The 21,684-nt window shown below is 42.4% G+C and overlaps 1 protein-coding gene across 2 annotated transcripts in view; it reads left to right on the forward strand.

Annotated features, from left to right (window-relative positions):
- YPEL2 (yippee like 2) overlaps window positions 1–21,032 on the forward strand; it is a 36,525-nt gene extending 15,493 nt beyond the window's left edge. The window contains exons 3-6 of one of the 2 annotated variants that reach the window (XR_004643387.1): window positions 17,059–17,102; window positions 17,911–18,019; window positions 18,939–19,179; window positions 20,732–21,032. Coding sequence is in view for 1 of the 2 variants with exons in the window: in XM_034752348.1 (XP_034608239.1) it covers window positions 17,059–17,102; window positions 17,911–18,019; window positions 18,939–19,028 (243 nt within the window). In the remaining variant the exon portion in view is untranslated. Of the gene's footprint in view, window positions 1–17,058; window positions 17,103–17,910; window positions 18,020–18,938 lie in introns of both variants that reach the window. The other variant, XM_034752348.1, reaches the window with a different exon arrangement.
- The last annotated feature ends 652 nt before the right edge of the window (window positions 21,033–21,684 follow it).

The raw sequence follows: 21,684 nt of genomic DNA on the forward strand, positions 1-21,684 counted from the left end.
GGTGTATAAGAGCACGAGGGAAGGTTATGAACATGCTGTGTTGTTCAATGTGTATTGCAGCCTGCAAGATGGAGGATGGAGTTAGCAGCCTCTTGTGCACTGGAAGAGGTTCATAACATTGTGCGTAAGTGCTGGAGTGCGAGAGTTCTGGTCCCAAGTGCAGTGATTTGCACGAGAAGCTCTGTTACTGATTTTATTTTTTTTCCTTTTGGTGAGTTTTTATGCTCTGTATCTCTGGAGTTCTATCCTTCCTTTCTAAATATTCAGTACCATGTGTTGGAGAGTGCTCTGCATCTCAGCAGTAGCGTAAGTGCTATATGTGGCAGGCGTTATGTTAAATGAGAATGTATTTATTTTGTCATTGCATACCTGAGTAAGCATGCATGTAACATTCCAACTACTTTGCCTGCCTGGAAATTAGCAGCAGCTGCCAAACGTGTGTGTGTGTGTGTGTGTGTGTGAGACATATTGTAGTGTGGGATTGACCGTCCTGGTGAATCAAGTCCTCCATTTACCCCCAGAATAGGTGCCTCACAAGCTACACTAAGGCATGCTTCCTCACCCTGCAAACATCCCTAGAGGTGACATGCTCCAGATCAAGCAAGTTCACCCTTCAAGATCCAGTCAGTCCTTGGTGTATCTAAGATTACCATGGATGCAATTAATGCCATCTGTGGCTTTTGTGATACAATGACACCAGTGAGCTGGAATCTGCTTTGAGATCAAGGGCTACCCAAATGGCCATCAACGTTCTTCTGGTCAACTCCTGACACTGGCTGGGTGAGAGCTGGTGTCCTCGAGCCATCCAGTCCGACAGCACAGAGAACTGATTTTACCAAAACTGTAGAGCTTACCTAGAGGAGGGCATTACACAGGAATTGCCACACTGGATCAGACACAGGGTATATCTAGTCTAATACCCTGTCTCTGACAGTGGCCAGCACCAGATGATTCAGAGGGAGGTGCAAGCAAGTCCAGTGTTTATTTCATGAATAAAGTAACCAATGTTGCACCTTTATTATAATGGGGTCTGTTCCAAAGGCCATTGAAGTGAGTGGGAGTCTTTCTTTTGGTTTCAGTAGGCTTTGGTTCAAGCCCATAATGTCTGTGCCATCTTCGTTTAAAACAACAATCAATCCTAAAAAGGTTAAGGAATTAAAACCGCATGTTTGATAGTAACGAAAGGTTTAATCCGAAGCACTTGGGGCCCTTGCTGCACTTCTGATCTCGCTGCACTTGGACTTTTCCCTTCACGCAGCCCCCTGTGTCAAAACAGTTTTGATCCAGGTAGCAGAGGGCATCTAGGAAGTGCCTATGGATTGCCATGGTATGAAGAAACTGAAAAAATATATTCCTCCTTTTTACCAGGGAAATTCAGATTGTTCAATTGTCATTCTTTTTTTTTATTTTATTTTTATTTTAATTTTAAAGAAAGAAGAAACCTAGTTATTTCTTCCTGGACTCTAGCTTTTATAGGTACCTGGTGCAATGTTAGTATCCGAACTACTGTATTCGTGTAAGGATGTCAATGCATGTTGCAGGTGCTTAGCACTTGGAAGATCAGACCTAATTTAGCTGCCTAATGAATTTAAGTATCTTGTTTTAGAGTCATAGATTTTAAGGGGCCATCAGATCATCTAGTTTGACCACCTGCAGGGCCAGAGAATTTCATCATGACTAAAATACGTCTTCCAGAAAGGCATCCGGTCTTGATTTGAAGACTTCTGGAGATGGAGAATTCTCCATTTCCCTTGGTAGTTTGTTGCAATGAATAACTACCTGCACTGTTTACAAACGCATGTGTTTGTATCGTAGACTTTGAATTTGTCTGGCTTTAATACCAGTCATTGGTATTTGTTATGCCTCTTCTGCCAGATTTAAAGAGCCCTTTAATACCTTGTATTTTTTCTCCAAAACAGTATTCAGACAGTAATCAAGTCCCCTTTTGATCTTTTTTGATAAGTTAAACAGTTTGAGCTTTCTGAGTCTCTTACTGTGAGGAATTTATTTTCCATACTACAATTCATATTTTTAGCTCTTCTCTGTTCCCTCTCCAGTTGTTCAACATCCTTTTCAAAATGTGCATGCAGAACTGCACACACAATTCCAGGATCTGTCTCACCACCAGTAAAATTACCTCCCTCACTGTTCCCCTCTTTATACATCCAAAGATTGCATTTGCCACAGCATCACCCTGGGAATTCATGTTCGCTTATTTTTCTACTTTGACCCTGTTAGGCACCCAGGTGTGACAATTTTGGTAACCGTTTTCAGTAGCCCTCCAGCTAATGCTGTCTCCTTAATTTCATTCAGTTCCTAGCCGTTATTTTCATCAAGTGTCTAGTGCTTTGCACTTTAGTTGGTAGTCTTACAAGAGCCCAGACTATATACGCAACGAACAAGGAAACCGTTTTCTAGAAAACAGTCCTTTTGGGAGCCTACATTTGCAGTGACATTAACTAAAAGCTTGTATATTTAAATATACAGTATGTAGTATTTCTTTTCTTTCATTTATATGAAATGAGATTGGTGGATCTCACTTGAATTCATAGCAGAACAGATGTCCATATCACAGCTGCCATTAATTTGGCCCTCCTTTATTCACTATCTTGACAGCGAGCCCAAAGACTGAATGGGCCCCAGAGATGGATTTTACCCCTTTAACTCCTCCCCAGGGTATCCCTCTAGGGCAGAGTAGAGTTGTGTTGGTGTGTGCTGCCTATGTTGTTGTACTTCCGCACCTGATCAGAGGACATCAGTCTCCGGGGCTGTCATTCTGGCATCTCTTGCCCGCACAAAGAATTATTTATTTAAAAAACAAGTGAAGAAAACAAAATGCCTATTCCTGGAAGAGTCAGAATGTGAAATCTGCGCTGTGTAATAAATGTGAGTAATAAGAGTTACGCTGCACAGCCCCCTAAATTAGATGTTCAGGTCCCATGGTGCACTGTGCTGTAATTGCTTCTTTGGGGACTGATCCTGCATGCTGCTGAGCTCCTTCAACTTTCAAGGGCCTTGCTGGCTGTTGATGGTGCTCAGGCCTATTATTTACTCAGTTCTTGGATGTTTAATAGGAAGAGCCCAGCGTCGTTTGTATCTCCCTGTGTGATTCTGTTTATATAGCAATGAAATGCTTGGTGGTTTAAAACATTTTGTGCTATTCTAAAATAATAATAATAAATAAAAATCAACATAGTTTAAAATTCTCTGGATGGGGGCAGGGGGGTGAGCACGGACTTTCTGACTGGTCGCTTTCTTTACAGAAATAACTCTCCCGTGATCTGCAGCTTCCTCCACCTTCGTATTAATGATCTGGGCATAAATAAAATATCATTCCCATTTATTATCCAGGGAGCCGCCAGGGCTGCAGGGTGGTGAATCATCTCTATGGGGGTTTTTTGCTGCAAACTCCTGAAGACTGAAGTTCCTCTGCTCTGAGCCTCTCTGGTGTTTTTTGCTTCTTCTAATACCAAGAGGAGGAATTGCACTGGTTTGAGAGTGTGCTAGCAGGGAGAACCGTCCTCCAAATTGATCATGCAGCATTTTTAAAAATCACATCGCTTTTAGACCTCCGCTAGAGCATGGGGACTCTTCTTCTGGCCTCATAAGGAGGCATCGATCGTAGATTGTTGTTGTGTTAAGGAAATGCAATGGAGGGCCAGTCCTCCCTCTAACATAAATGAGCCCTCAAGTGGAGATGATCCTGACCCACCAGGAGGAGACTTTTCCACTGCAGTCTCCCTTTTGATAGCAGGAAATGCTCTAGGGAGAGAAGTGCATCTGCTCAGGACTGCTCGTTACTTCTGGCCTGCAGTGTGCAGATCTGCTCAGCGGCCTGGCGTCTATTGTTCTGCAAATTCTTGATTGGGCATGGGAATGAGTCCATCTGCTGCAGGCTAGGTGAGGGCCATCAACTGCTACAGCTCTGAACTAGAAGATCCTGTCAAACCCCTTAGCCCGTGGAGTTGAAACATACAGAATTGAAACACAACCACAGAAGGGGAAACCCATCCTGTGCCCCCTCTCTTAAAATGAACTGTGGCTTTGCTGCTAAAGCCCAACTGGTAGGCTAGAATACGCAGTTACAGAGGGAGGCTGAGACAGAGCCCATCTTTCCCTGAAAACTGGAATTTCAGATCATCAATGATCTCTCCATGTAACTAACTGGCATGAACCAAGCCATGAAAAACAAATTTGGATAAACCAGTTAGCGGGGATCTGAAGTGAGGACTCCTGGGTTCCGGTCCCAGTTACAGAGTACTGTCTAGGGGTTAGAGTGTGAGGGCTCCTCTACACACAAAAGTTATTCCAGAATAAGGCAGAGTGTAAATTTGTAAGTAGAAAGACTGTTCTGTAATAACTCCATGTGTGGAGACACTCATTTTGGAAGAGCAATTCAGCTCTAAATTCTCACTCTACTTTATTCTGGAATAATTTTCATGTGTTGACAAACTCAGAGTCAAGATTCCTCCATTGTAATCCTAGCTCCACTGCTGTCACGCTGTGGCACCTTGAGGAAACCTGGTGACTTCAGGATCTCCGTTTACCTATCTACAGGATGGGAATATTGCTTCCCTTCTTTATAGGGCTGGTGAGTTTCGTTTAATTTGTGCAGCATGCTCTTTGAGCCTCATGCAAGGGCGTAATAGTGATATTAAAATGAGGTCTAATACCCTACCCCTGCTTTTAAAATGGGAGGAGCACACAAATCTAGGCATCATGACAGACTGAGTAGGGGGAAATAAATTTTGTTTTTTTTCCCCCCTGCATTAGGATAAGGTTTCTAATGCCTTAGTTTACTGTCATGATTCTTGTCAGAGGGTCAATCCCCCACTTTACTCCATTCATTGAACAGCTCATTTTTTTTTTATTTATTTTTTTTATTTATTTATTTTTTTTTTTGCAGAAAAGACTCGGCCTGCACTTTTATGTACTAGATACTGCCATACAGTTGCTGTTCTGAACCTCCTGGCTGCCTGAACAGAATACAATGTTCCACTAATACCATATGGACAGTTATTATTAAGGCAATAACTCTGTTGCATTTGTAGTTTCCATCTATCATTCCAGCTCAGTTCTGTGTTGATCTTTAAAATCTATAAAGAAGCAATAATTAAAATGGAAAGGGGGGGAAAGGGCCCTGCCTTCACTAGCAGTCCCTTGACAAGAGACTCAGTTGTTGAACACGCTAAGCTAGCACTAACTTACAGGAAAACAGCAGCATTCAAAATGGGGGGGGGGGGGGGGAATCAGCTGCTGTTGCAGCAATTGCAGACTTGCCACAATAAAAGGCATTTTTCATTACTCTTTGTGTCCCGCTAGAAACAGCTGGGCCTTCTGGTGTGTTTTATTTTTCCAGATCCTTCTCAATAACTAGTGAAGTGGATCTTTTCAAAGTGCCCTTCTCATGTCCTGAGGCTTCTCTCATTGCATTTTAGTTCTGACATTGATGGCTTGATTATCAGAGGTCCCAAGCAGCTGCAGCTCTCATCCACTGCATGGGGCGCTGAGAAGGTTCAGCACCTGTAGAACCCCAAGTCATGGAGGGGGAGGATTAAATGGCAGAATTCTGCGATCTGGCTTAATGGAGGAGGCACTGGGAGATACAGGTTCTGTTCCCAGCTGTCACCTTGTGGGGAGTTCACTTCATCCCTCTGTGTCTTTTTCCCCTCCCACCCTTTGTTTGACTTGTCTGTTCAGACTGTAAGCTCTTTGGGGCAGGGACTGTCTCTCAATGTACTTATACAGCACCCACCACATCCAGGCCTAATAATAATGCCTCTCAACTGTTCGTAATGAGGCAGAGGGTTAACATAGACCTTGTACTCTAACTTTAAGTAGTGAAGCTAGGCAGTAATAAAACCCCTTTTCAATACAGCACTTCCTCTGTGAGTATCTCCGTGTGCTTTACAAACATGAAGGGACTGTCTCATAATAGTTCCCATTTCATTGATGGATACATTGAAGCACAGGACGGTCAACTCATTTGGCCAAGGTGACCCATCAGAGATGGGTAAAGAGCTGAGTACTAGGTTACACTCCTTCCCATTATCTGTGCTCTGAAACTGATTAATATAATTATTTATTATAATTATTATTATTATTATAACCTCAGTCTTCCCAGCACAGCCTTGCAACCTGGTCTGAACCATACAGGATGCAAGGCTAAAATGGCTGGGATGGGTCAGGTCTGAAAACAACCTGATCCTCTATGGCTCTGGTCCGGTTGTCTCTAGCCACCACCTACTGCCATGCCGACTGCTGCCACTTTGCCGCATTCTCTGTGCTGCGGAGAGAGCATGCCCATAAGTTGCAGCGCCTTTCACGCTGGAGCGCGCAAGTGGGGCATGCAGTTGCTGTCACACTGAGCCCCTGGGCAGTGGGTGATCAGAGCACAGACATGAGACATGGGGAGGAAGAATCCCCTGCTAGGCTAAGCCCAAGAACAAGGCAGGGGCATTGACACAGTTTGGGAGGAAGTTTTGGGTTTGGGTCAGATTAGAAAACGACTTGATGCTCTTGTGCTCAGGTAGGGTTTGGGTTGACTGTGGTCTAGTTGAGTTTAGGTCGGGCTCTAAAATTAGGCTTAAGCAGGCCTCTACTTCCTAGTGTACAAGGGTATATGCTGCCTGCACTAAACACAGAGCTGCTGGTGTGGCATCGCTTGGCTAATATAACTTAGAACATAGGTCTGGAAAGTGAAGCAAGGATTCTAAGCCACATGTCAACTGCCCTGCTCTGACATGATCATAAATAGCCTTTGTGCTGCTCTCTCTTATTTGTTGTTTAACTGATTTTTGCCTATACATGAATACTGCCCAGAAGATTGATGGAGCTTGTTAGAAAAACCTGGATTTCCTTTGACTCTCCAAAAAGGATAATTACCATTGAGACAGGAAGAAGTTTTATCTAGGCTCGTCAGCTGTGCAGCGGTAACCATACAGCACTTTGTTCTCCCCCAGCAGGAGAGGAGGAAAAAGGTGAATCTGTGAGCATAATAAGAACATACTCAACAGGAATAGAATTGAATCCATTCATAGGACTAAGGTGACTTAGTCCTAAATTCCCATTCCACCTACAGAGCCTGAATATGTATCGCAAGCACAGCTAACCTCTTCAAAGGCAGCTCTCTCCTGTGTGTGTGTGTGTGTGAGAGCCATGTGTGAATTGTTATCTCAAAGCGGCTCTGGTGTCATGCCTCTACACACCTTGGCTGCATCATTTTTAAAAATTGCATCTGCTTAATTTCCTTGAGTATTTTCATCCCTTTGGCAGATAAAACCAGGTTTTGATTACAGTAGTGCCAGCTCGAAGCATTCAAACTTCATGAGTCAGGCTCAGAAAAATCAGGAAAGTTTTTTACAAAATAATAAATCTGGGGTATTTTTTTTTAATCTGCTTGATGTTTTTGAGCCTATATAATTTGCGCTTTGAAGCTTTTCTCTGCAAGTGAGGGCTAGAAACTTACTTTTCTGTTTTTAAAAAAAAAAGTTTAACACATCACATGACTCCAGGGGTTTGAGCTTTAATAACAACATGAGATATAAAATCATGAGTGTTAGCAACACTGCATTTGAGTTACATTTAAGGCTTCTGGGAGGGTGGGAATAGGTTGATTTGTATCTACTTTTGTGTTTTGAAACACTGCAATGAGCCTTCCCCAGCCTTCAACTCTGCAGAGTAAATGGCTATTAGGAACGTGTATGCATGCAAAACTGCCCGACCTTTAGTATGTCCCCAATTACTGACATTCACTAATCCCATCGACTCTGAAGTGCTCTTCCCCTTACCTCTCTAAAAATTGCTTGGACACTATTAAAAAAAAAAAAATAAAAAAATGGAAAAAGTCATATCCCTCCTGACATTAATGGGTGATCAGACTGACATATGAACTGATTTGGTAATGGTGAAATTGTTTCTGGACACTGACTAACTTAAATCCATTGTACAGCCTGGCTGCCTGAAAGCAAAGCAGCCCCAGTATGGCATGGGTGTCGCCTCCTTGTTATGCTGACATGCCTTTCAGATGCTGCCATCCCAATAAACAGCTTAGGGCAGCCTTTCATAGCTCCTTTCGGATCTGATCAGTACCAGCATGAACCCATTTATTTTCCATCTTTCTTGGAAACAACTGTATACCTCTGGTATGGGAGTTGCACTGTGTACAGTGACCTAAAGGTATTTCCTCTTAGTTAAGGCTACAGTTCCCTGGGTGCTCCTGAATATGTATTTCCAACCATTGTTGCCCGCTCACATTATTTAATCATGAGTCTTCCCATATTTGGTGGTTGGGTTTTTTTGTTTCGTTTGTTTTTTTTAAAGGCCCAGCTCCTTGAATCAGGGGAATATGAAAAAAAAAATCTCAATTTATTTTTTTTAAAGTATGTTTCTAGCCTTCATAATTACCAGTTTAAGGTGGAAAACATTAACTCTGAAAGCTCAAATACCAGGAGGCAAGATCAAAATAAAAATCCACATTTAATTTTTTTTTGTCATGATTTTTAAAGCCAGTCTGATGTTTTTTGGGGCCAGACCCCGGATTCTTGAATGCTTGGGTTTGGCAATAGTGCAAAGCCTGAAGACAAAGGCTGGCTAAGTCCTAGTAGGCCCTTAGACTGTGTTTTACAAAGGGGTTTAAAATGGTTAGGAGCCTGACTTTGACTGCCTTTCAGGGTGAACTGAGGAACTAATGCCCTTAGATCCCTTTGGGAATCCCACTCTTAAGCTTTTAGGTTTCTTCCATTATGTGACGGAATGAGACGAGGAATAGAGAGCCAGCTGGTGCAAAATTATTCCTCCAGTGAAAGAGAGGCTGTGGATGTGAAGTTACCACTACGTGGTTAATGATGTGGCTACTGTATGTGTGTACACTGCTGCCCCCTATTGCACAGAATCAGCAGCAGCACAGTGACAACCACACAGTTCTTAGAGGGCCATCGATTTGTTATGATGTGCGGGGTAGTGTGCAGTAGCAGTCTCCATTTCAGCATACCTGGAATGGTATGAGCTTTTTCTCAGTCAAAAGTGACATCCCATGAGACTTTGGCTGACATAGGAGAATGTAGCTCTCTCGGGATGGTGGTAGTGGCACTAATATAGCAGAGGGGGGTGGGTGGATAGACCTTTAGTACCATCGTTACCCTCAGTCTCTCCCCACCTATCCTGTGCAGGGAAAGGGCTGAGATGCTTCCTGTTCGGACAAAAGGTGTTTATCAGCAGCATGACTGTAGCCAACTGAGCTTCCAGAGCAAGCCCTGTGCCATTTGGGTGTGGGTGGAAGTGAGGAGTTTAACGGGCACTTGCAGCTGCTGGTTAATGGAATAATAACCAAATAATGTCTCATTTCTCTACTACCTATTGCCTTTCATTACAAAGAATAACAGAGCAGCACATTGCAAACAGATACCAGCACCACATAAGGCTCACTTACTCCATACTTGAAATGCAGCTCGTTCCGAGGTGAAAGCTGTTTAATGTTGCACAGTAGCAATAAGAGAGGAAACTGAAGAGAATATTGCATTCAGTTGAAACTGACAGCGGAATAATTTACATAGGCCAAACTGAAGTAATTTAATTAACCCAGAGATGAGTTTGGCCAACTCGCTGTAATTCCACTTCTACTTTGGGGCTCAAATAACATTAAGGACCAATGCTGAAACTCAGGAACACAGTTAAAATGGAGTTAGGTCACATCTACGCTACAAGGTGGAATAGTGTTGTAACCAGTTCCCCAGATCTGGTTCTATATGTAACGTAGACAAAGCAGAATTGGCTCTAAGTTTCTTTTAACCATTCATGGTCCGTAATGTGCTGGAGGACAAGTGGAATTAATGGAACCTGGAGAGGATTCTGCAGTCAGTCATGATTTAGGGACTAGCTCATTAAACTTGTTCTTACTCTGGAAAGACTTGAGAGCAACTAGCACAGATTGGAGAAAGGCAAGCCAGTTAATTTCACAGCACAGAATTCCAGAGCTCACAGCACATTTTAGAATTACATTTTCCCATCTTTCTTTCCATTAAAGTTCAAGTTGTTAACTCACAAATAAACTCGTAAATCATTACAAACCTAGCACTATGGCCAAGCATACTGGGTGGCTATAAATATATGGAAAGATTGTTTCTTGCCCTCAGATCATTTTTGTGTATTCAGTCAATGGGCTTGAAACATACTCTTCAAGCTGAGCTTTCTGGTGATGTTGCTTAAGTGGGTTACCAGCAGATAAGAGTTGGGGCTGGAAGAAGAAAAGGAAGGGGGGTAAGGAAAGTAAACCAATCCTTCTGACCGGTAGGACTGCATTGCTGATGGAGCATCCCTTTGCTCCGTACACTAGTGTTGTAATGACACAAACAAGCCAGAGCTCTGTCCTGCTGCTGATCAACTAGTTGGCTCTGTTTGTTCTGCAGTACAGGAATCCAATTTGGAACAGGCACAATTGTGCACATAAAATGGCTAATGCTTCTGCGTTAGGATAGAAACAGGGAGATGGAAATACTAATGTTTAGAAACAAGGAGCTACTGTGGTGTGGGGGTGGGTGGGAATAGGGAATACCAGGAGAACTGGAGTCAGTCTGTATTCTCTTATATTCTAATCCGGCAAGCTAGGCTTGGCCACAGGTTAAACTGCATGAAGATTTTACTCAGTAACTCTTTATCAACTCCAGTACTAGATCTGAGTCAAATCCAGGAATGAGCATTATTGTTTGCTCTCTGAAAATAAGGTGGCCAAAGGTGTTTTTAAAGCCCACATTTGCAAACAATCTGTGCAGAAGTTGCCTAATATAAAGATGAAAGGTCCTTTGCACATGCCTCTTCGATCCCAGTCTTTATTTAACCAGGATACTGCCACAACTTCTTGTTTAGACTGGTGATTTGGCCAAGGTTGTTACCAAACTGCAGCCCAGATTGGTAAAAATAAACCTTTAGTTGCCTCTATACATATATTGTTAAAAAGGCCCTGGTGGCCTTGTGTTCAGGGCACAGAACTGAGACACAGGAGCTCTCCTTGCTCAGCTAAAGACTTCCCATGGGACTTTGGCAAGTCACATAAGGGCCAAATTGTTATAGGTGTTTAGGCACTTAACTCCCACTGAAATCAGTGAGAGTTTGGCATCTAAATATCTTTAAAAATTGGTCCTTAGGCTGAACTGAAATAATTAGGAAGACTTCCATTGAATTCAAGGTAATCAGGCCTCTCTTATCCATCTGCAAAATGGGGATGTTAATACTTCCTTTCTCCTTGTCGTACTACGTGTCCATACAGCACTCGGCACAATGGGGCCCTGATCTTAGTTATGGCTTCTAGGTGGTACCATTAAGAGCGTTGCCAATTCTTGCAATTTCTTTAGCGAGTCTCATGGTGTTTGGTGTTTTTCCTTAATGCCCTAAACTGCTAGAATCAAAAGACTGAAGGAGAATCCTAGCTTAAAAGTAAATAAAATAGTAAGTGATGGTTAGAGAGAGAAAAGCTCCAACACATGAAGCGAGTGCAGCACCCTGAAAGCAAAGACACTGGAAGGCAAATCTAAAGTAGCCCAAATTTTGTTGTTTTAAAAACATCTCATGGTTTTTAAGCCAATCTTATTGTTTGATGTGTCGTTGTCCCCTTTTGGTGTGACTCGTGATTTTTGAACACTTTGGCTTGACAGTAGTGTAAATAATAAATATTAGAGCTCATTAAAGCCTACCAGTGGACCAAATTTGGCTCTGATAGACCACCCCTGGCAACCCATTGGCCATGGTGAGTGAGATTGAATATAGTCCACGCTTGCATATAACTCAGTATGATAAAAATTATCAGATGAGTATAAGAGAACTGAACTGAGCTGTAGAGCATTTACAAAACAGGTTGTGTAAAGAAAACTGATGTGATCAGCAGTATTGGAAAAGCAATCTCTGAATGCCTATTGGGAGTCAGAATTGGGGGTTCTGACTAAAAATAGATCTGAATTATTCTCTGTGCCCTGACGGGATCAGATCCTTCAGCTGAGCTGACCTTTCCTATCTGACTTCAGCTAAATGTTTCTATGGTAATTGAGTTCCTCTCCGGGGCTAATCAAAGATTTTGTCAGCTGCAAACACCCATTGCTGCCAGGGTTAACAGGGTAATGTGGAAAGCACTGGGGATGAATTTACATTGGAACTCACGTTTAGATCCATCTTCTGTGGAGCTAATAACTGGAAACACTCAGGATCTTCTAACAGCTTCAGCCAGGTTTGCGGCAAAGAGAGCTGGCTGGAGTTCTCCATTAAGGAGCCTTCAGCTGGGATAGATATTAACGGGATGTGGAAAATAAAATGTCTCTGCAATACTATATATATATATATATATGTGTGTGGCAAACAGATTCTGCTCCCCATTTATATAACAGAGTCCCCAAAATAAAATATCATCAGAGACCAAAGCACGCTGTTTGCTGTTACATTTGTTCACCCTTTGACTGTTATGGGAATAGTTTTGCTTTGTTTTTTATCAAGTCCACATCTTCACCAAAGAAACCCCCAAATACAGTGTTTCAAGGGTCTGTCACTCACAAAAATACCACACTGGTGGGCATGGTGTAAGAGCCTCAGTAGAATGGAATAAGACAGCAGTGTTCATCAGTTCAAAAGGAAATTTTATGACTCAGATGGCTTAACATGTAACAACGCCCCCTCATCCGCAAGGACTTGCATGCGACCCAGTTGGCTCCACTTTAAGTCTCGATCACACTCGTGCCCCCTTGAGGGACATTACCATGAAAACAGACTCTCTGCTTAAGAGTTTAAATGCAGAGTCAGGAGCAGAGACTGTCTTCATGCAAATGTCCTTAGTAATTTAAAAAATAAAAAGAGTGTGCATAGGGCAGGGGGAGAGAGATAACAAAGCTCTCTCTGAATAGAATAATTGGATGATTTTTTTCGCCTATGAATATAAGGGACCCTTTAAATCCAGGAGCTCCCAATATGCCTTTCCCTCTCTGTTCTTTTCATCAGTCTGTCTTGACAGGAAAATAACAGGGCACATAAAACTGTCCTCCATATAAGTATCTGATCAGCTGGCGCCTCCCTTCACTGTCCCCTCCCATTACACTCAGACAATGTAGACTTCCCTAGAGCTCCAGCACAAACATTGGTCCTTCTGCTCCTGAACTTGTTCTTGCAATGAGATTTAATTGTAGCTTTCACAGAGCTAACCAACAGGGTGAGGCTGCAGATTCCTCTCTCCTCTTGGATTTCAGTGGGATCAGTTACCTTTTCATCTTTGTTTCATTGGGTCGTGTAGAGGCTGCCTGCTTGGCGTAGGTAGATGTGTTCTTTTCCTGATCTGGTCTGCTGGGATCATGGTGCCGTGTCTGGCAGCTGCTGCTTGGTCTTCCAGCTGGCGCTAATCACATTTTGCACTATTGTCTAACTCCATCACAAAGACTTTGGGAAATTATTCCTGTCATCTGTTCAATGCATGGGACTGCTGAGTGAGTGCAAGGGAAATCCTTACTACTAGGAAAGATAGAAGGGGTGTGTGTGTGTGTTTGGTTCATATTCAGATTTCATAGGTTTCTGCTGCAGTGCTGACTATAAATGAAAGATTCCCTCCGTGCATCCAGTGTTCACTGACAGTAAAGGATTGGGTAGGTATAAGCAGGTGATTGAGGTGGTAAGCAAGTGGAGCTTTGGACAAGATGGTAGGAAAAGGAAATGAACAGCCTTGTCCCCGTTTTAATCTATACTTGTCCCATGCACTATTGCTCCGCTCAAGAAAGTCCTGGAAGAGCAGCACCTCTTTTTCAGAGGGTGGAATATAAATTTAATCAGAATGGCAGAAATTCGGACGTTTTAAATCCAGATCAGAATTTAGCAAATGGACCAAAACAAAACAAAACAGATTGAAATACTTCCAAGCTTGTGGCTGTTTGAAATCTGGATTCAGCTATTGACTCCATTTCTTGTGGCAAGAAGGTGAGGAATTGAGCACTTAGTGAGAGAAGGGCTGCAGGACAGGGTATTTTGGCATGATCGGAACTTTGCTCTTGATAGTGCCTGAATGCCTATCTCATCGACTCATGATTCTCCATTGGATATTCAAATCACCTGTTTAGGGCATTACCTGGATACCCATTTTAGATGTTTACATGCTGAATGGAACTCCCAGATGCAGAAGGGGATTTGAATACTGATAGTCAAGATGAAGATTATGTATATTTTCTCATCTTTCCCTCCTAACCAAAAAGTCTAGACATTTATGGGGGGTGAGGGAAGAAGGAAGGGAGGGAAAATTCTGTTGCAAGCGTGGCGAGCTGTGTTTCTAGCCAAACTTCTAAAATTAGCAAAAGAGAGAAAAAAAATGGCTTGGCCTTTCAATGGGAAACAAAAAATGCTTTCCATTTCTTTGAGTTGGATTGGAAAGTATGTACAGGGAACTGTTATTTTAGAGGGGAAGAAGTCTGGATTTTGTGTGTGTGTGTGTGTATATCTATCTAGATAGATAGGTAATATAAATGTTTTTAATTTTAATTCACATCACAAAATCTGCTTTGAAAAAATGCATGACGTGGAAACTATCCACATTACTGTCTGTCACTACTTGATGCAAAGCAAATGTGTTTGCAGAACAGTTTGGGGGGGTCTGTGCAGGGAACGTCTGCTTAGGTTAGGATATGATAGTTCCTGTGACTTCATCATGATCACTGCAGCACATCAGTCCTTCTAGAGATGGAACAGAAAGAGGAGGTTCTGGCTCCTCCACTGGGTTTTATTGGATTGTAAAGGGAATGTGTTGAGGATACAAGCCCAAAATATGACACACCTGTTCCCTTTCTATCACTTCCCCTCTATCTGCATTTGCAAAGTCCCCCTGAGGTGGGGGGATGTTTCTTGAAAGACAGCATCAGCAGCACCAAATGCTGAGCGCTGGGATGTGGGAAAGCTCCAGCCTGACATCCCTGAAGGTGTCAGTATTGTGCAGTGGCCACAGACTGATGGTAAAGAGAGTGCGCTTCAGTGACAGCAATATCCTTAGGCAACAGCTGCTGACTAATATGAGTGTATTTGGGTGGGCAATAAAGGCAGCACACTCAGGTGAGAGTTGCAAGCTTTTGGCTGGAAGTGAAGTAGGAAAACCACGGCTGATAGTTGGTGAAGTTGATCATCCTTTGGTGACCTCTTCAAGCTGGTGGATACCCTTTGCATAGGTGCACTATGCATAGTGACTATGTGGAGCATTATTGGCTATACTTCAAACAGGGGATGAGTGCTTCATTTGGGGCACTATAAGGCAGAGATGCCATTGAGAGAAAATAGTAGTTCTCCAGAACAAAAGGCCCAGAGATCTTCAGGATCCTTGAGATCATGTCCTGACCTAAAGTGGAAGGAGGGGGCCCACCAGGAGGACACCACAATCCTCTAGCAATTGGCTGGAGTAATGTTCAGGGAGCCTCTGACGCAAAGCTTAAGGGCTTGGTTTTGTTCTTTATTAAAGACTGACTGATAGCCAGCAATAATGGAAACTGCTATTTCTGTTCCAGTAAAACTCTGCTCCCATAGCTGTTGTTATTGGCAAACTCAGTCACTTTGGTGTTTATGGAAAACTATTTACTGGGAGGGAGTGGAAGGTTAGTGAGTTTTAGCTGCTCTCATCCTGCTTTGATTAGTGGCAAGGGCCTCTGTCCCTGAGGATCCCTCCTGCTTGATCCAGATCACCCACCCAGGATCCATCCATCCAAATTCATAGAACCTCTATGCAGCCCTTGCAGCCTGGAGAATAAATGCCTTTTGCACGTGTCATTGTAGAGCACAACACAGAGCCAGCCCCAGTTTATTCCTTCCAAAGGGGAGAGACAGCCTTGGCATGAAGGCCATTAGCTTACAGAATCCCATCTTTATTTACCCGACATTGGCAGTACAATGTTCAGTACACCAAGTATTCTGTAGCGCTGTCAGCTCAGATACAGTTAGATTGTGCAGTGTCATACAGATGAGAATAACAATAATACAGGACTTCAGTGCTGAGGAGAGATTTAAAGAAGCTGCTCTAATAAATACAATTTCACAAACANAAGAACAGGAGTACTTGTGGCACCTTAGAGACTAACAAATTTATTAGAGCATAAGCTTTCGTGGACTACAGCCCACTTCTTCGGATGCATACCGAAGAAGTGGGCTGTAGTCCACGAAAGCTTATGCTCTAATAAATTTGTTAGTCTCTAAGGTGCCACAAGTACTCCTGTTCTTCTTTTCATGCATTGTAAGTAATCCCATTGGCATCTATGGGGCTGCTTAGAGTGCATACATTTAAGTATCTGCATAAAGCTTTGCAAGACTGGAGTCTTAGCTTGTCAGCTCATTGGACCAGAGATTGTCTTTTTCAATATATACGTGTACAGCTCATAGCACAATGGGGCCCTGGTCCCTGATACATGTTACAAATAAATAATAGTAACATGTATTTCTGCGTCTCCTTCATAGATGGAGGCACTTCAAACTGTCAGAGCCGTGTTCGAAATATTGAAGCGATGCTGTCAGGTAGCTTAGGTCCAAATTTTAGGTTTTGTTTTTAGAAACGGAATTTAAAGTAATAATTTGGGGTAAGGTTTGTTTGAGATTGGGAACCCATGAGCAATGGCATTGAACTGGTGCGTGAGAACCAGGAAGTGAAACTGACTTTTAGTTTTTACCGGAATGCAGAAAACAAACAAACATAGAGTTTAATTTGTGAAAAGTACATTGGATTTTCACAGTGCTGCGAGGGCTGATAATCTCAAGTGATGATTAAGCAGGTAAGGTTCCAAGTAGGCTGCCAGTGTCCCTTTTAAAATGTGCATGCATTAGAATTTGAGACAGGCTGGTTCACTTTCCATTTCCATTTCCAGGACAGACCTTCATTAATCAGCTCTCATCTTCCACGGATGTTTCATTCTCTGCCTTCTCCATCTTGCATACTGTAATAATGTGCATTTCTCAGAACTCCACTGTCAGTGGCTCCAACTTCCCTTTGAAGTCAATAACGTTGCTATCTGGGTACTGTTCATGCACAGGATGGCTTCCTATCAACCGACTGATTTCTGTTTTCTTGCCTTTTAGTCCTTTCAAGGAAGCCAAGGGCGAGCATACCTCTTCAATTCAGTGTGAGTGTTACTTCATAAATGTCATTGCTCCATCTTTTGGGATACAAATATATATCACCCTGAGGTTAAAATAAGGAGAAAGAGTTGCCTTTTTTGTGACTGAAAGGCACTGACTTTTGAGCTTGCATCATTGCTTTAGAGTGACTGAAAGGAAACCACACTAATTCACGCTTGACTTTGCCTTTAGGTTTCAGATAAGGGGCTGGAATAAGAGTTTTTTTTTGTCATGGGATTGAGAAATAATCACTTCTCAGGGGATGTAGTGAGGACCAATCAATCAAAGCTTTGTAAATATAAAGAAGTATATAAGTGACTTTTTTTAGAGCTGGAAAATCATTTTTATTGAAAAGAATCTCCTTTAGACAAATATGGTTTTCAGGAAATCAGCATTTGTCTTGGGAATACGTGGATTTCAACAAAAATGTCCTTTTTTCCATTTGTGAAAATCAAAATGAAAAATTTCATTTCAAATTCAAAATGAAAATTTCACTCTGAAATGTTGAATTATTTCATTTCAGTAGAAAACATTGAAATTCTCCAGCTCAGTGTTTTTAGGAATTTTTCATTGAGTGAAAATATTCAATATTTCATCTCTTCATTCTGATATGAATAGAACATAATTTTGAAGTATCAAAATTTCTTGTGAAAGGAAACTTCTATTTTTAGAATATCTGTAGAATTTATTATTAGAGATTCCAGTTTATATTTTCCAGTACAGCAACAAAATTGCTGCAAAGGTTCTTGCAGTGTGCAAAAAGGAAGCAATACTTTGATAGGAACCATATCTTTCTCTTCCCTTCCCTCTCAGAGTTAATGTGGGTTGCGGCCCTGCAGAGGAGCGGGTGTTACTAACAGGATTACACGCAGTTGCAGACATTTATTGTGAAAACTGCAAAACCACACTGGGCTGGAAATATGTGAGTATTGTTTATTGTTCGTGTGGATGCATTTGTCCCTATCCCTTTTTGAAGGTGTGTGTATAATGAGGCAGACCACTGAAGTGGGAGTCAGAAACCTGGGTTCTATTCCTGGCTCTTCAGCTGATCTACCGAGTCCCCTCTCTGTGCCTCTGTTTTTCCTGACACCTTTTGTCTGTCTTGGATATTTAGACTGTAATCTCTTTTTGCCAGAGGCCACATGTTACTATACATAGTCACTGCTCGTGTTGCAATGTCCACACTGCTGTTTTTAGCACACTAGCTAGTACATGTCTGTCTATTTGGGCTGGGAGACGCACTCCCAACTGCAGTGAAGCTATACTCTAGTTGAACTGAATGGTTCCCAAACTGTGATCCGTGGAGCACTTGCTGGTGGCCCGCAGAGAGGTGGCTGGTCACATGATCCTGATTTCGTCACTGTGTTTCCACTGGTAACTCACATTAAAGACAGCTAAAAATGAATTAGATGCATTCCTAATGTTACTTTTTCATATAAGCAATTATTTGAGCTGCTCTAGGGATGTTACGCATTTGGGACGAGAGGTGTCCACAAGGTAATCTCTTTATAAAGATGTAATATAGACTATGGAAATAGTTTGAGAGCCCTGGTCTAACAGGAGGCAGCGAGAGATTAAGGGACTTACCGAAATCCAGACACCTGTGAACCAGTAGTGTGAGTGGGACTAGAGTCTAGGATTCCTGAAAACAAAAAGTTTCCTGAAAGTCAACAGGGTCCCATAATCCTGCGCTCTGTGCCCTAGAGCTGAGAGTGGAATGCATGACTCCTGACTCCCAGACCCCTGCTCTAATCACTAGACTGCACTTTCTTTTCCATACGTCTCAAGTCTCCTGCTAACTCCACCTTCTCTGTGTGTGGTTTTTGTTTTTGTTTTTTTAGGAACACGCTTTTGAGAGCAGCCAGAAGTATAAAGAAGGCAAATACATCATCGAACTAGCTCACATGATCAAGGATAATGGCTGGGATTGAATGGGAAGAGCCCAGCCAAACCAGCGTGTAAGAGAATGCCATCCAACAGAACATTATATCCAAGAGTGAGAGAGTGACCGAACGCTTGGTTCCATGCATTTAGAGGCTCTGCCATTTGGGAGCATCTTCACACCCTTCTCCATCTTTATTGGTGACTGGCCTCTAAATTTCTGTCTCTCCGTCTCTTTGCTTTTTATCTGTTTGTGAATTGACCCTGGCTGCTTCTCTCTATGTTCTGGCGTTGGCTAAGAGAATGCACCAAATGCCTGACAGCATTCCATGTTTATGAATGTCAAAGTACAAACTGAAGTTGGCTCTTCGTTGGCATTTTATCAGAGGGTCTCAGTGTGGGAGGGAGACCAGAGTTTTGGGCAGGAGGAGAGAAGAAGGGGACAGGGGCAGGAGGGGAAGTAAGCAGGAACGAAACTGCTTTTCCTTTAAGTCCTGGTAACCAAGGCTTGAAACGATGGACAGAAATATACCTCATGACTGCGTTCTCTCTGAATCTCGAACCTGCTGTTCCAGAAGCAGAACTCCAGATTAAGCTGGCTGAGCACAAGTTGTAACCAAAAGCCCCTTGCTAGCTAATTCCTGAAACTGATGTGCAATTCCATCTTTTGATAGGTTGTTTCATACTATTCACACAGTCGCCTTTTGTGAACTTCTTGTTGTCGAGCTTGATGGCTATAGAGATTCCCCAAGCTCTCTCCTTCTGCTTCTCCCTCCTCCTGTTTCATAGCGGATGGGCAAACCGTCCCATCAGAGCATGGCTACGACCTCAGCACTGCTGGGGAAACAAAATTCTGATCCTGGGCAACTGAGGGAGGAGGAGTCAAATCATGTAATGTAGTGGGGCTGGTGCTGCAGTTTAGGAGATATGACAGACATGCAAGAACACGGGCATGTGCTAGGAAAATATGTAGGGGGAGAAGGCTGTAGGCAAACTCAGAAACATATGATGCCATCTTAATTTTCCAATCCCTACTGTGTGCCGTTAGGGCGAATCTGTTTACCATTGGCAATGTTATAGCTTGAGATCCAGTCATCCTAATATGTAATGGGAAAATGGCTTTAATAGGATCTTTAAAACTTCAGACTCCAGCCATCATCTCCACTCTTTGAATCCAGCAGAGATGTGATGGAACAGTTAGTGTCTCTGGTGGCTGTTAATATCATGTTTCATAAGTGGCTATTTCAAGCCCTGATGTATCCCTCCCAACCTTGACTCCTGGTGTTTTAAAAAACCTGTTTCATACTCTGGAAGACTGAAACTTAGCATCCTCCAAATGGGGTAGCCTCGGAGTTGTAGGGGGAGAAGAGGTTTCGACATCTAACTGCAGTGGACAAGTCCTACTTTAATTTTTGTAAATTAATTTTTATGGACCATCTTTATGTTGTTGGTGTGGGAGAGGGGGAGAATGTGTATAAAAGAAGATAGTGTACACATAAATGACAGTGCAAAGCTTCCTCTACAACAGTCCAGTCAGTATCTGGTGCAGAACACAGACTATTTAACTGAATTAGTATTATCCATCGAGTGAATTCTTCTTGTTTGTGGAATTCTTTCGAAGTAGGTTAATTCTCTGGGGGAAATCACTCTCAATCCAGGGAGTGAAAAATAATGTGCAGGGATTCATAGCTCCTTATGAAATTGAACCTTCTGATGATTAGACCCTAATGCCGCCTTTTTTTCCAATATTCAGGTTAGCAGAGTTGAGAGGATTTCAAAATCACATTTGCTGGTAAGTGGGGAGGTGGGGGGGAGGGAGGAATGCAGAGAGAGAGGCTAGTTAGAAGTTTGATTAGACTTCTATGTTCAGTACCAGTGCTTAAAACCTGAATAGCTTATGTGAAAAGTGGATGTTTTCTCTTCTGCTCATTAGATGAGTGTGGTGTCCATGGCATTACTGGTAACATTTGGTTATTACCCAGAAGTAGGTGACAAAATGGAGACTGAGTGTTACTTCTGGAAGGGATGTACCGAATGCCTTCTTTGGCCATTGTGTTAGGGTGAAGGCAGAAGCCACCTCCTATCTGAGTGAATAACAAGACCACTTCATCTTTGACTTCTGCTAGACTCTACTTCCATCATCCTCATTCCCCTCCATCACTGCTACCTTCAACAAAAAGAATTCCTCAGTACCCATTAGCTTGTTGACTCTGGCATTGGCCTTCTCTTCATTGCCCTTTCCACTCAACGTTTTGTTGGTTTTGGCCAGTAAGGAGTTATTTGCTTTCTTTGAAAAGCTCGTCTCTTTCCCTGAAAACAGTCTCTAAAGGGATCTGATCTGAAATGGGAGAAATAAGGGATAACCCACAACAGCTTTTATGCAGGTGGGATACAGAGCCATACCTAGACTCTGCTAATCTTCCCTGAATAAGTATAATTTTATGCACTACAGTGATCGTGAATAAAAAGCCAACATGCCTATAATAATCCCCCAGTATTCAGTCTCAAATACTGCAGAGTTACCCCTGTAAATTGTAATTTTTTGCACCATTAGTGTAGGATACGCTGTACCTCTTAAAAATAAGGGCACAGAATGGTGTCAGATGCAACAATTTTTATTCTTTGTGTACTAAGAACAAGAAGTAATATCTCAGACGGCAATACGCAGTAACAATTTACATAAATTGCATTTTTTATGGCGACCAC

The sequence above is a fragment of the Trachemys scripta genome, chromosome 18, assembly GCF_013100865.1.
Source record: "Trachemys scripta elegans isolate TJP31775 chromosome 18, CAS_Tse_1.0, whole genome shotgun sequence".
Taxonomy (NCBI): Eukaryota; Metazoa; Chordata; order Testudines; family Emydidae; genus Trachemys; species Trachemys scripta.